Source organism: Phragmites australis, chromosome 13 (genome assembly GCF_958298935.1).
Source record: "Phragmites australis chromosome 13, lpPhrAust1.1, whole genome shotgun sequence".
In the NCBI taxonomy this organism is placed as follows: domain Eukaryota; kingdom Viridiplantae; phylum Streptophyta; class Magnoliopsida; order Poales; family Poaceae; genus Phragmites; species Phragmites australis.
This window is the reverse complement of record NC_084933.1, coordinates 27752510-27764698: the sequence shown is the minus strand read 5'-3', so window position 1 is coordinate 27764698 and position 12189 is coordinate 27752510. Positions and strand designations below refer to the sequence as shown.

Below are 12189 nucleotides of genomic sequence, written 5' to 3'. Positions count from 1 at the left end.
CTCTTCCTTTTGACCTTTTCGGCCTAGGTTTGAGCAGGCTCAGAGTTTTAAAAAAAAGGGTTGATCGAGATTTGCTTTCATTAGATCGCTGAAACTTTAGGTTTCATTGCTCTTTAGGGTTTAGTACTAGTTTGAATTGTGTCTTCTTGGAGAAAAAAATGTTGAACCGTTGGCTGTGAGAGGAAGTGGGAGAGGATGTGCAATTTTGCATATGTACCACACCCGGTTGGTGCCACAATGTAGCAATTTACTGATGTCAGTGCTGGTTTTGGTCCAATGGCCCTTGAAGGTTCACAGTAGGATGAAAATGCAGCACAATGCCACAATGCTGAAGCACCCGATAAAATATATTTGCTGAATGTTTCTCATTTTATTAGGCGAAGAGACGGGTAAAAACTAAAAAAATTAACTATCCCTCTTAAATTCAAAACATGGAAAGTAGGGCAACACAATGGCCATCTTTCATTCGCTTGGAAAAAAACAGCAGATACAAACCGCTACAGCATTACATCATATTTATTCACGATTCTACAGATACAAAATTAAAACTACACATGATCGGAGCTCTTAAGGCTACATAGAGTGAGGAATACTAACAAAAGATCTGAAGAACAAACTAACTCTGGCTCAATCATATCCATTCTTTTGGGTTCATGCACGTGTCTAGAAGTTTCCATTCTTCAGTCCCTTCTTCCGGTTTCTGCAAACGAAATGCCATGTTAATTGCCCAAGGTTGTCAGTAAAATGCAAAGCAAATACACGATCCTTACTAAGAAAACAACAGATGCAGCATTATGTTTTCTTAATCTGACCCCCTTTTTGGAAGGATTATCAATTTGAAACTTTCAAACGTTTTAAAGAGGAAAAACTAAGACACTTCAATGTTTATTGAGTCAGCTGAACAAAACAATATTTAAGCTTACATGATCATACTGCCACCGTGCTGTAAGTGGAAGAGACACCAGTATACTCTCAATCCTTCCTCCAGTCTTGAGGCCGAATGTTGTACCACGATCATAGACCTTCAAAAGAATTAAAGAAGAATATATTAAAGGCCGGAAGAAAGGTAGCAGAGCACCGGCTGTTTTCACCTAAAACCACTTACAAGATTGAACTCAACGTAGCGACCTCTCCGCAGTTGTTGCCATGCCTTGTGCTCCTCATTGAATGGAGTGTCTTTCCGCCGTTCTATGATTGGTATGTATGCAGGGAGTACAGAGTCTGCACATTCTGTACAGAAACAAAAATAACTTTGGTGTCAATACAACTTACATGCATGAAATATTCAGAAACGACTGTACCAAGCTACTTGAATAAAATTAAGTTTGTCTGATCATATTAACAAGGGTTTTACCAGTAGCAAAGCCAAGAAGCATTTCTTGATCATAATTATTAAGGTCATCAAAAAATATTCCACCAAGCCCACGCCGCTCATTACGGTGCTGCATTGAGAGACAAATCTTGAGCATTCAACACTGAGTGCCAAAAACTTAATGCCGGCTTCATTCAAAGTCCCTCTCATAGAAGATTACCATCTTATTCAGGATGCCAATTTATCGTGGCCATCAAAAAGACAAATAAAAAATGTTAGGATTCTTTTTCTTTCTTTTTCTGTGACTAAAATGGTGGTGTCTGAACCAAGTCAGCACATACTGTTTTAAAATCATGTGTTCCAAATTAAACAATTGTTTCCTTTAGTTTGTAAAAAACAAGAAATTGAACATACCTTGATATAGAAATAATCATCACACCATTTTTTGAATTTTGGGTAAAAATTCGGATCAAACTTATCACATGCTTGTTTTTGAACCTGAAATATGACAATAAACATGTGACTTTCCATGCGTATTAAGTAGCAACTAGAGCGTTAACTGACAAGAGTACTTATCAATCAGCAATCAGCAATCAGCATTAGTTACCATTAACTTTTTCTGCTATTCTAGTTCTTTTCATGGTTAACATTACACAAGGTCCTTGACCATAAAAAAAACACTAACATGTAGGCCTGCAATTGCTTATGACATTCTGTATTGTTTATGTACTTAGTACTGAGGTAGACTGCCCGAGTTTTAGATTGGAAGCCACCTCCCTTTTCTGTGAGGAAAGAACACAGTATTTGAGATCAAATAACTTTGATTAGTTCATGGATAGAAATGGTGGATCATCAGAAATAGTAACTCCAATTTTTGGATGAGTATTTCATTGAGAGCTTTTGGGATCTAGTTCAAATAAAACAGGCCACTAAGGAGCTAGGCCAGAACGGTACTACCTAGACCACAGACTAGTATTGTCCAAGGCATGACAAAAAAAACCCCTAGGAGAGTAGGAGACTATGACGGCTTTGAAATATGTAGGAAGGGTTGACATACAGAATGAAAATGTTTCACATCCTCTTCAATGATATATGAAGGAGTCAAATCAGTACCACCCCCAAACCACCATTGTCTCGGTGAACCAGGAGCATCTGCAGTTGGAGATTACAATCTTAGTATTAAAAACCACATTTCCTAATAAGGATGACCCTTAAGTGGCTAACAAAAATCAAACTGATTCTTATATAGATGATCATGTATTTGGGTTACTCTTTATTAAACTAACTCAGATGCTGGAAAGTTTGGAGAGTTTTATCTATTCTAAAGCTTATAATCTGTTAAGGTGAGATGTAATTTAGTTTTGCTTATACAGTAGCCTTTGTATGTGAGGAGACATACATGTTAAAGCAATAATATCATCATAAAACACATGATATCAATTAAATAAATAATATTTCTAAATTTTGAGTAGAGGATTAGATACCTTTTGGTGCATCAGTCTCAAAATAACGATAGTTAAAATGCAATGTCGGCGCAAACGGGTTCTTTGGATGAAGCACCTGCAAAAAGAGAACGATATGTCAGCACTGGAATCGTGAAATACCCCTTCCTACCCCAAATATGACTATATAAGTCCAATTGGACTTGTGCAAAAGAATCAAGGAAGTATACAGTGCTTAACAAAAGAAATGGTCTATGTAACTCTAAATAGTAGCAGATCAACATAAGCAGTAAAGACCAAGGGGGCGAGTAGATGGTAAATGCTAAATAGAGTAGAAAAGAAGTAACTGTCTAACTGAGGGTGGACAATCTATTCATAGTCTTACTTCAATGGGGAGGGTAAACACAACCATCTAAGTTCATTGTTCAATTGCTTCACTGAATTTGTGAATGAAAAGCTATACGCTTTTTAAGTTCTAGGCTTCTAGAAATAAAAGGATAGATCATGTAACTAAATTTGAAGTCAAAACCCTTTTCAAGCTAGTGGTGGCAGCAAAGAACAATATGATCACCCTTTAACTAAAGCATGCACTTACCAACAGTATGCAAATGAAAAGTTTTGCACTGTGAACACAATAAAGATCAAAATTTTCATGTTATTGCAGTGCCAACACTCTTGTGAAGCTAAAAGGACCAAAATTTGATTACCTACCAAAAAGTTTCCACGTATCCTCGTACAATTGTAATGTACTATGCATACTGATGCTAAAAATGCCAGCCTTTCTATATGGCAATGCAATGTGTAAAGCTGAGGAATTGCGTCCTAGAAACGCAAACAAGATCTAGGTTCTTCACACCAATGCACCAGGAAAGTCACTTACGGAGCTAATGCCCGCGGCAAAGAAGGGCACGGGACCAGGTTTTTGCTCATCCGCCACCCCGTTCTTCCCAGGCTTCCCTTTGGCCGCGCGGTACGCGTCGGGGGGCATGACCCCGTACACGATGGACACGTTGACGCCTGCCTTCTCGAAGACGTGCCCGTCCTGGAGCACCCGGCTGATGCCACCTCCCCCGCCGGGGCGCGACCACACGTCCTCGACGAACCGCGCGCCGCTGCCGTCGGCCTCCTCGAGCGCGGCGCAGACCTCATCCTGCACCCTGCGGATCATGGCCTCGAACCGCTCCCGCACCGACCCGGAGCCCGCCCCGCGCCCGTCCTCCCGCAGGAACGTCGGCGGGGGCTCGCTCTCCGGGGTCTCCTTCTCGATTGCCACGGACGTGCGCACGCGGATCCCGCGGACGCGGCGCAGGGAGCAGCGCGCGAATGCCAACTGCGACGGCGGCGCGCCGCGGAGGCGGGCGGTGGCCGGCGCCGGGGCTAGGGTTTGCGACGGGGTGGAGAGGAGAGAGGAAGCCATGGGTGGGGTGTGGTTGGGTTCGTGGGCGGTGGCGGTGATGTATATAGAGGTGGCAGGCGGTGGCTGCCGCCGGTGGGCGGCGCGGGATGCGGCCCGCGGTTTTGGAGGTGGGAGAAGTCAAAATGGAGGGAAGGGGGAGTGGGGAGTGGAGGAGGTGGGTGATGAGGTGGTGGGAGGGATAAGGAAACATATCATGTTTTGGGCTCCAGGCATTTTCAATTTTTTCTGAAACGGCTGCCTCATTCTCATGCAGCAGTTAAAATGGCTTTCAAAGGCATGCATATGACTGTTATCTATAATATAATTTTATATTAAATATATATAATATAATATATAAGTTATTGTGTGCGTTGGTTATAAGTAATCTAAATGACTCGTAGATGTTAAGACTATAAATAACAGACTGTATCTATATAATAGAGTAAACATTGTCTATAAGAGTGTTTGTATGATATTTTAGACCGCCTGTTAATTAATAGATAATATTTTTCTCTATCTTATTTCTCTTTTCTCAACGTCAGATAAAATTCTAAATGGCTTCTTTTCTAAACAGTTGACGTCACCATATTTTGTACACGTCCTAATGATATGAACGCGATGCTATTTATAGCTAGATGTTTATAGAAAGAGGGGGTTAAACACTTACACTAATAATTTTTAATACAAAAAAAGCTATATATATATATTTAAATTTTGACTACATCTGACTAAATATGATTAACTATCTTATTGCTAGTAATATAAGCACCAGTGCTTAAATAAACATGTTATCCTTCGTCTAAACACCTGTGCTACCGCGGTTAAGAAAAAAAGCCAATTTTTTCCTATAAACACGTACTCTAAGCACCTATTATATATGCTCTAATAATTTATAAACGCAATGGAGATGCTTGATTGACAAAGTAGTCATGTTTGGGCTGATCTGAAATTATATATGAATACTTAGCAAGACTTGGCTATATATGAATACATTTTTTGTTTGGGCTGATCTGAAATTGGGCATCATGAATTATAGTCTTGTTGCTATTCATGTTCTGAACTTCTTGTGTCCATGTTCTACTGATCTCGTCAGATCAGTTTTTAGGGGTAAATGAATACTAAATTCTACCCAAATGTCAGTCAATTCGTGATGACACGAAGACATTGTTCTCCCCACACCTCTGTACGAGCAGCAAGTTGCTGCCAGGAAAAAGAAATAAAAAAACCGAGCCAATCACTCGTGCTTACCAAGTCGCCGGTTTTGAACAAACGAAATGAAACAGCGGGCGGTGCTGAACCTTTGCACCGCACCCTGAACGGCGATGAACGCAACTCATCGAAACTAGAGACGCAGTCAGATAGAAAAAAGGTCAACCCGTGGAAGCCCAGAGGTTACGAGTGCTAATCTCCGTGTGCGTGCAAACGGTTTCAGGTTCCAGCACTGCACGACCACGGATTATGCTTCAACGACCTGCCATTCGAGTATCCGACAGGCCGAACCTATTATCTTATCCATGCTTACTAGAGTTCAGACGCCCGGCTGTTTGAACGCGCTGTCGAGTTTAGGAAGGTTGTTCGGTGGTTTCAGAGTTCACCAGTGATAAGTTAGAGGAATGCTAAGACGATAGTTGGATCGGTGGTGAGCTATACAGTAGAATCGGTATCACAGGTGGCTGTGATGGACCTGGATCCTCTGCTATAATCGTGATTATTGCAGAGAGTTACTGTTAAAACAGTGTAATGTGTCTGTTGCTACAGTACGTGCATTAATTAATTGCGGTTACTGTAGTAAAATACTGGAGCACCAGTATTTCCGTCCACTGTAGCGTCGATTTCTACTGTTCATTAGTACTGTAGCATTTTCATCTGGATCGCTAGATTTTGATTCGACGGCTGTAAACATCCCCTAATGCACATCAGTGTTGATCCTCTGCAGTGGCTCCTCCACTGTAGAGGATCCCGATCTGGCTGTGATGGGATGCGGTGACGGATGTTAGGTGCGTATTTTGGTGTCAGGAGAGAAAGGATGAGCGAGTGAGGTGGTGCGATTGACGAGAAAGAGGGCACGATGGTTTGGCTGAAGTAGAAAAAACAATCGAGTGCATCAGATCTTAGATTGAATAGACAATGTTGATCACATAAAAAATTGGAAATTTCATGAGGTTGAAATATAGCATAGCCCTATCTTATCAATGAGTTGGTCATCATCTCAGAAGCTTTCCGAAGATTATACAGGTGTAACACTTTGTTGCCACCTCAGCAGCGCTCCCTCGCTCCCCTTTCCCCGCGAACAAAACCGCCCGCTCCAGTCGCCATCGTCATTCGTCTGCCCCCTCCGGCTCCCGGTTTTCTCTCCTCCACCACCCCACCCCGCCACACGCAACCAGGAAACCAAAAAAAATTATACCAATCTTTATGTTCCTGTCCTCTCGATCCGATCGAGACCCCCCACCCGGCCGTAACCCTACCCCGGAATGGCTTCGGCGGAGTCGTCGGCGGCCGGCAGCATGCGGAAGGCGCCGTCGATGGAGTGGCGGTGGGTGTCCACGGAGGAGGAGGAGGACGACGACGACGGCGGCGGGGCCGGGTCCAGGGGCGCCGCGGCCGTCGGGGTCGTGGGCAGGGGCGGGAGCTTCGAATCGGAGGAGGAGGAGGAGGAGAAGCAGCGGCTGATCCGGACCGTGCGGTCCGTGAACTGGTTCGACGTCGAGGGCAACGAGGTCTCCGTCGCGCAGCAGCTCGAGAACTCCGAGGTGAGGGGTCAAGTGTGGTTCCGTTTTTACATTTGGGGCGAGGGGTTCCACAGGTGTTGTTTTTGTTGCGTGATCGAGATGGATTTGCTGTGCCGTAGAATGGCGGGAAAATGGTAGGATTGGTTGCTGATTTGTTTAGTTGGAGAATAAGGATTTCTGGGTATGTAGTTAATCACGTGGTAGTGCGAAATCTAATCCAAGAAACTATGTATGCTGGCCTTTTGGCTAAGATCAAATGTAGTGTAGAGGCTGATACGGATTTGGTAATAAATGAAAATGGGAGGCAATTATTTATTTGTGAATTATTTTTCATTGTTCACAACGGGTAGTCACAAGTTAGTTATCTGGAATCTCAATTTCACGCGACCCACATGTACTATTGGATTTCCTACAACCTCTGCAACACAAACATTAATTTGCTTCCGCGACCTGCACTAGAAGACACAACGTTTACATGGGACTGAATCACGGGACTGCAACTAGTCTTGCTAGAGACAACATTAGTTCTGACAAAGTTGAGTACGATTAGTGTGGGGGAAGTTAAATATACAGAAGTAACAGTAAATACGGGCAACTACTATAACTAAAATTGTAGGCAGGTTCTGTAAATGTTCAATAACTCTCCAGGTGGGTATTGTACAATTAAAACCAACCATTATTGTTTCATTAAAAAACACCAACCATTATATTTAACACCTTTACCTGAGCAACCATTTTTTGAAGATTTATCATGAAAAGAGCTTGAATATCAAAAATTAACCCCTAGATCTGGAAAATGTCACAAACATAATATTCTTTGTGGACATAAGATAGATGGGACATTCTTTTCCGACCCTTATGGAGATTAGGTGTGTTTCAATCCTAATATATCTTCAGTGCTTTGATGAAGAATGACTGTCATTATTGATCATTTTTCACTCGTTATCTTTCATATGGTTTAGTTATTTCATTTACATGTGCAGGAGTTTGATTTTGGCAGGACGATGTTTCTTGCTCTTCAGACTCTTGCTGTTGTGTTTGGACATATTGGAATAGGCCCATTGTATACATTTGACGTCATGTTTAACAAGTACCCTATTCTCGGAGAGGATGATGTTCTTGGAGCGCTCTCACTAGTTCTGTATACTCTGATTTTGATGCCATTAGTGAAGTATGTCTTGGTTGTCCTTTGGGCCAATGATGATGGTGAAGGTATATGCGAGGTTGTGAATTGAGTTAATCAGGTCAAGCTTACTGTACACAAGTGTGTCAGAGGCTTACATCTTCCAGTGTTCCTATGATGCTGCAGGTGGTATATTTGCCTTGTATTCTTCGATTTGTAGAAATGCGAAAGTGGGTCTCATTCCAAACCAAGTACAGTCTGAGAAGTGGATGCCAAGTTTCCGACTCAAGCTTCCAACACCAGAGCTTGAGAGATCTATAAAAGTAAAAGAGAAACTTGAATCTTCATTGTTGTTGAAGAAGTTGCTTTTAGGATTAGTGCTGTTCGGGACTTCCATGTTCATATCAAATGGAGTTATCACACCAGCAATGTCAGGTTTATTTCTTTTTCATGTTTTTCAGATTATAAGTTTAATTTCAAACAATTTGTTGGTGGATCCCATCACAATGAAAACACCTTCCATCCAATGTATATTTTGTGATTTTCTTTTTCTACATAATTGAAACTTATTCCTCTTCTAAGGAGCTTTTTATTCATTAAAATTAATTATTTGTCCTTGAATGCAGTGTTGTCTGCTGTCAGTGGCTTGAAAGTTGGGGTACCAAATGCCTCGCAAGGTGTTTTTTTTAATTCTTGTAACCAATACCACCAAAGTTAGCTATTTCTTTTCATAAGTATTGCTTACTGACCTTCTAATTCCGCTGCAGATATTGTTGTGATGATTTCAGTTGCACTTCTTGTAATGTTGTATAGTGTACAGAGGTATGCCACTAGCAAAGTAGGGTTTGCAATTGGCCCTTTGTTACTTATATGGTTTTGCTGTCTTGGAGGAATTGGCATATACAATCTCAGTCTGTATGGCCCGGCAGCTTTTAAGGCCTTTAATCCTCTCTACATTATTTATTATTTTGGGAGGAATCCCTTTCAGGCTTGGCTGTCCCTTGGTGGGTGTCTTTTATGTGCAACAGGTAATCGATCGTAGCCAGATGACTTATAATCAGCTATCATTTTGTTTTCGTTTGCAATCTTCTTTTTTTAATAGGAGCACCCAATTTTTTTCTTTTAATTTTCTTATTATTCTTATTATCATAGTTTATGAAAATGAAATTTGATTCTCCACTGTATGTTGTGCATTATTCAGAATAAAAAATTAGTTTGTTTTTCCTCACTTTAAGAAATTCAGTTAAGCTTGTCCAAACTATATTGCAGGATCTGAGGCAATCTTTTCAAATCTTTGCTACTTTCCTGTTAAATATGTTCAGGTATTATCTGTGAACCTATGAAGCCTTGTCTTCATTTGCTCCTTTTATAGACCCTGTTTTATATATGCAGCTAATATTTCTTGTAAACAACTCTGTCCTTCAGATGCACTCAATGTAGCCACTGTTCTGGATCATATTTAAATCCGTTTCATTGTCTTATTTCCCTTTGCAGTCTATGTTTGTGCTTCTTGTTCTTCCTTGCCTTGTCTTGGCATATCTAGGACAGGCTGCTTTTCTTATTGCAAACCAAAATTCATATGAGCAGATCTTCTTTTCATCTATTCCAAGTAAGTTGGATGTTATTGAACATTTAGCTTGCACTGTCATTTTCTTTAAGTTATGTAAATATGTGGTGATTATACAAATTGTTTCTCTTCTTTCATTTGGCATATCATGTATTCTAGGGGAATTATGTACTCTTACGCTGTCTTCTCTTTTCAGGTGGAGCTTTCTGGCCTGTTTTCTTATTAGCCAATTTGGCTGCACTAATTGCCAGTAGGACAATGACAACTGCTATATTCCAGTGCCTAAAGCAGTCTATAGCACTTGGCTGCTTTCCTCGGCTGAAAATTGTTCATACATCTCGGAAATTTATGGCTAAGATATACATTCCGGTTGTAAACTGGTTTCTACTGGTTTCCTGCTTGAGTTTTATTGTGTTGTTCAGAAGCATATACGACGTTGGCAATGCATATGGTAACAAACAATATAACAATAATCCATTAGATTTATTTTTAATGACGATATGTTAACCTATCTGTTTATTCAATATCTTTTAGCTGCTCAGTGTTCTGCATACTCTTAAATGGTTGCATCTTTGAACAGCCATAGCTGAGCTTGGGGTGATGATAATGGCCACGATTTACGTTACAATCATAATGCTTCTAATATGGGAGACCAATATTGTTAAGGTAATGTCATTTGTTACCGTATTCCTCTTCTTGGAGCTGATTTTCTTCTTGTCAGCTCTGAGTAGTGTTGGAGATGGAGGTTGGGCGTTGTTGATTTTTGCTTCTGTTCTCCTCATGATTATGTTCATCTGGAATTACGGGAGTAAACTCAAGTATGACAGTGAAGTCAAACAGAAGCTTTCAAAGGATTTGATGAGAAAATTGGGGCCCAACCTTGGTACTATCAGAGCTCCTGGACTAGGCTTGGTCTGCAGTGATATAGTGAAAGGCGTTCCTGCAATTTTTGGTCATTTTCTGACCTCCCTACCTGCAATACACTCGATTATCGTGTTTGTGTGTATCAGGAATGTGCCAGTGCCTGTGGTTCCCCAAAGTGAAAGGTTTCTTTTCCAACGTGTATGCTCAAGGGGCTATCACATGTTCCGCTGTATAGCCAGGTATGCTTACATTTATAGATTGCTGCTAATTGCAGCGCAATCATTTATGAACTGCTTAAGGAGTTTTTCAGCTCCAGCATAAGGAATCAACTGCAAAGCTTCTCATGACAACAACTTTTGTTGCACACAGATATGGGTACAAAGACAAGAAGCAGGAACACAATAGCGTATTCGAGCGGCTCCTGGTAGAAGGCCTCGAAAAATACATACAACGGGAGGCAGTAGAGCTATCCCTACAAAGTGAAGATGATATCGACTCTGATGAAGAGCCTCCGACCCCTGTAAAGTTTATCACAGCACCAAATGGTAGCCTCTACACGCTTGACGTCCCTCTCCTGGCAGACTATGCGCCTTCAACAGAAGTTATTCCTGAAGCCAGTTGCTCGACGCCTGAACAAGATCTGGCAGTGGACTACTCACAGAACCTTGAACTGGAGCTGGCATTCATCAAGCAGGCCAAGCAATCTGGAGCCGTCTATCTCATCGACAACCCCATCGTCAAAGCCAGGAAGGACTCCTGGTTCTTCAAGAAGTTGGTGATAAACTATTTCTTCGCATTCTTGAGGAACAACTGCCGCAGGGCGGTCATGTCCATGAGCATCCCACAGTCGAATATGCTGCAAGTGCGCTTGACCTCTTATGTCTGAATGCGAAAGTTACCTGTTTTGGCACTGGTTTTTTGTTCATGCTGTCATGCCTGTCTAATGGAGACCACGCTAACCAGAAAAGAATAATAGGGGCAAACGGCAAACGGCAAAAGACGATACTTGCACTCTTGGATTTATTCAGAAGATGACGGCTTCATTTGTAGGAATCTTTCCTGTAGATTTTGTACAATGTGAAAAGGGTGGTTATATCAATATGTACCTGATAGAGTGAACAGGCACATCACATAATGATGTATTAACCTGTGTTTTCCTCTGTGAAGCAGATATTCTTTTGTCATGTGCTCCTTGATTTTGTTAGACAAGATCTTTGTAGTTGCAAGGTACTAGCCAAAAATGATCACTTGTAAGTATGTTTTTGCCCGTGGAGCAGTGTTCTTACTTTATCATCCACTTGCTGTTTCTTTGTCAATGTGCCGATTGGGACTTGTGGAGTTCGGTTTTCGTTTGACATTGTGATTCCTTCCGTGTTGCATCAGTTTTCTTTTTTTCGAGGAACTTCCATTTTATTTTTCGAGGAACAAGTACGCAGTTTCTGTTCCTGTTAGCAGTGCAATTTCCTGGGCCTCGTTTTCCCTTCATGCAGGATATAAGTGGTGCATTTAGGGCTAAAGTATACCACACCAATAGTTCTTGGTGTGGATATTGGGTGAGGGAAATTGGTGTTGTATACAAATGGGTAGGTGTGTTCACGTGATTGAGACTCGGTGGAGACACGTAAACATAAGCGAGGGCGTTGGCCGTTTTACGGGCCTCACGTCCAAAGATTGAAGTAAGATATGAGATTTATACTAGTTTAGATTCGACAGACACCCTACGTCCAGTCGGTAAGCCCCTTGGGTCTCCGTG

General features: G+C 41.6%; 2 protein-coding genes across 5 annotated transcripts; one reads left to right on the top strand and one right to left on the bottom strand.

Annotated features, from left to right (window-relative positions):
- Positions 1–439: 439 nt before the first annotated feature.
- Positions 440–4351, bottom strand: LOC133888706 (oxygen-dependent coproporphyrinogen-III oxidase, chloroplastic-like). Its single transcript, XM_062329047.1, has 8 exons — positions 3635–4351; positions 2797–2872; positions 2370–2464; positions 1727–1810; positions 1355–1442; positions 1106–1230; positions 924–1022; positions 440–700 (listed from the first exon to the last, which is right to left on the bottom strand). The coding sequence occupies exons 1-8, from the start codon at positions 4169–4171 to the stop codon at positions 632–634; spliced, it is 1173 nt and encodes a 390-aa protein (XP_062185031.1). The 5' UTR covers positions 4172–4351; the 3' UTR covers positions 440–631.
- Positions 4352–6449: 2098 nt separating this feature from the next.
- Positions 6450–11752, top strand: LOC133888254 (probable potassium transporter 15). Of its 4 annotated transcripts, none has more exons than XM_062328420.1 (10): positions 6458–6903; positions 7866–8094; positions 8192–8440; positions 8632–8682; positions 8773–9033; positions 9275–9327; positions 9500–9614; positions 9769–10023; positions 10153–10675; positions 10806–11752. In XM_062328420.1, the coding sequence occupies exons 1-10, from the start codon at positions 6625–6627 to the stop codon at positions 11320–11322; spliced, it is 2532 nt and encodes an 843-aa protein (XP_062184404.1). In that variant the 5' UTR covers positions 6458–6624; the 3' UTR covers positions 11323–11752. The 4 variants fall into 4 exon arrangements, with proteins under 4 accessions (XP_062184407.1, XP_062184404.1, XP_062184405.1 ...); XM_062328421.1 differs by having other exon boundaries at positions 6781–6903; positions 7883–8094; XM_062328423.1 differs by lacking the exon at positions 10806–11752 and having other exon boundaries at positions 6450–6903; positions 10107–10276.
- The last annotated feature ends 437 nt before the right edge of the window (positions 11753–12189 follow it).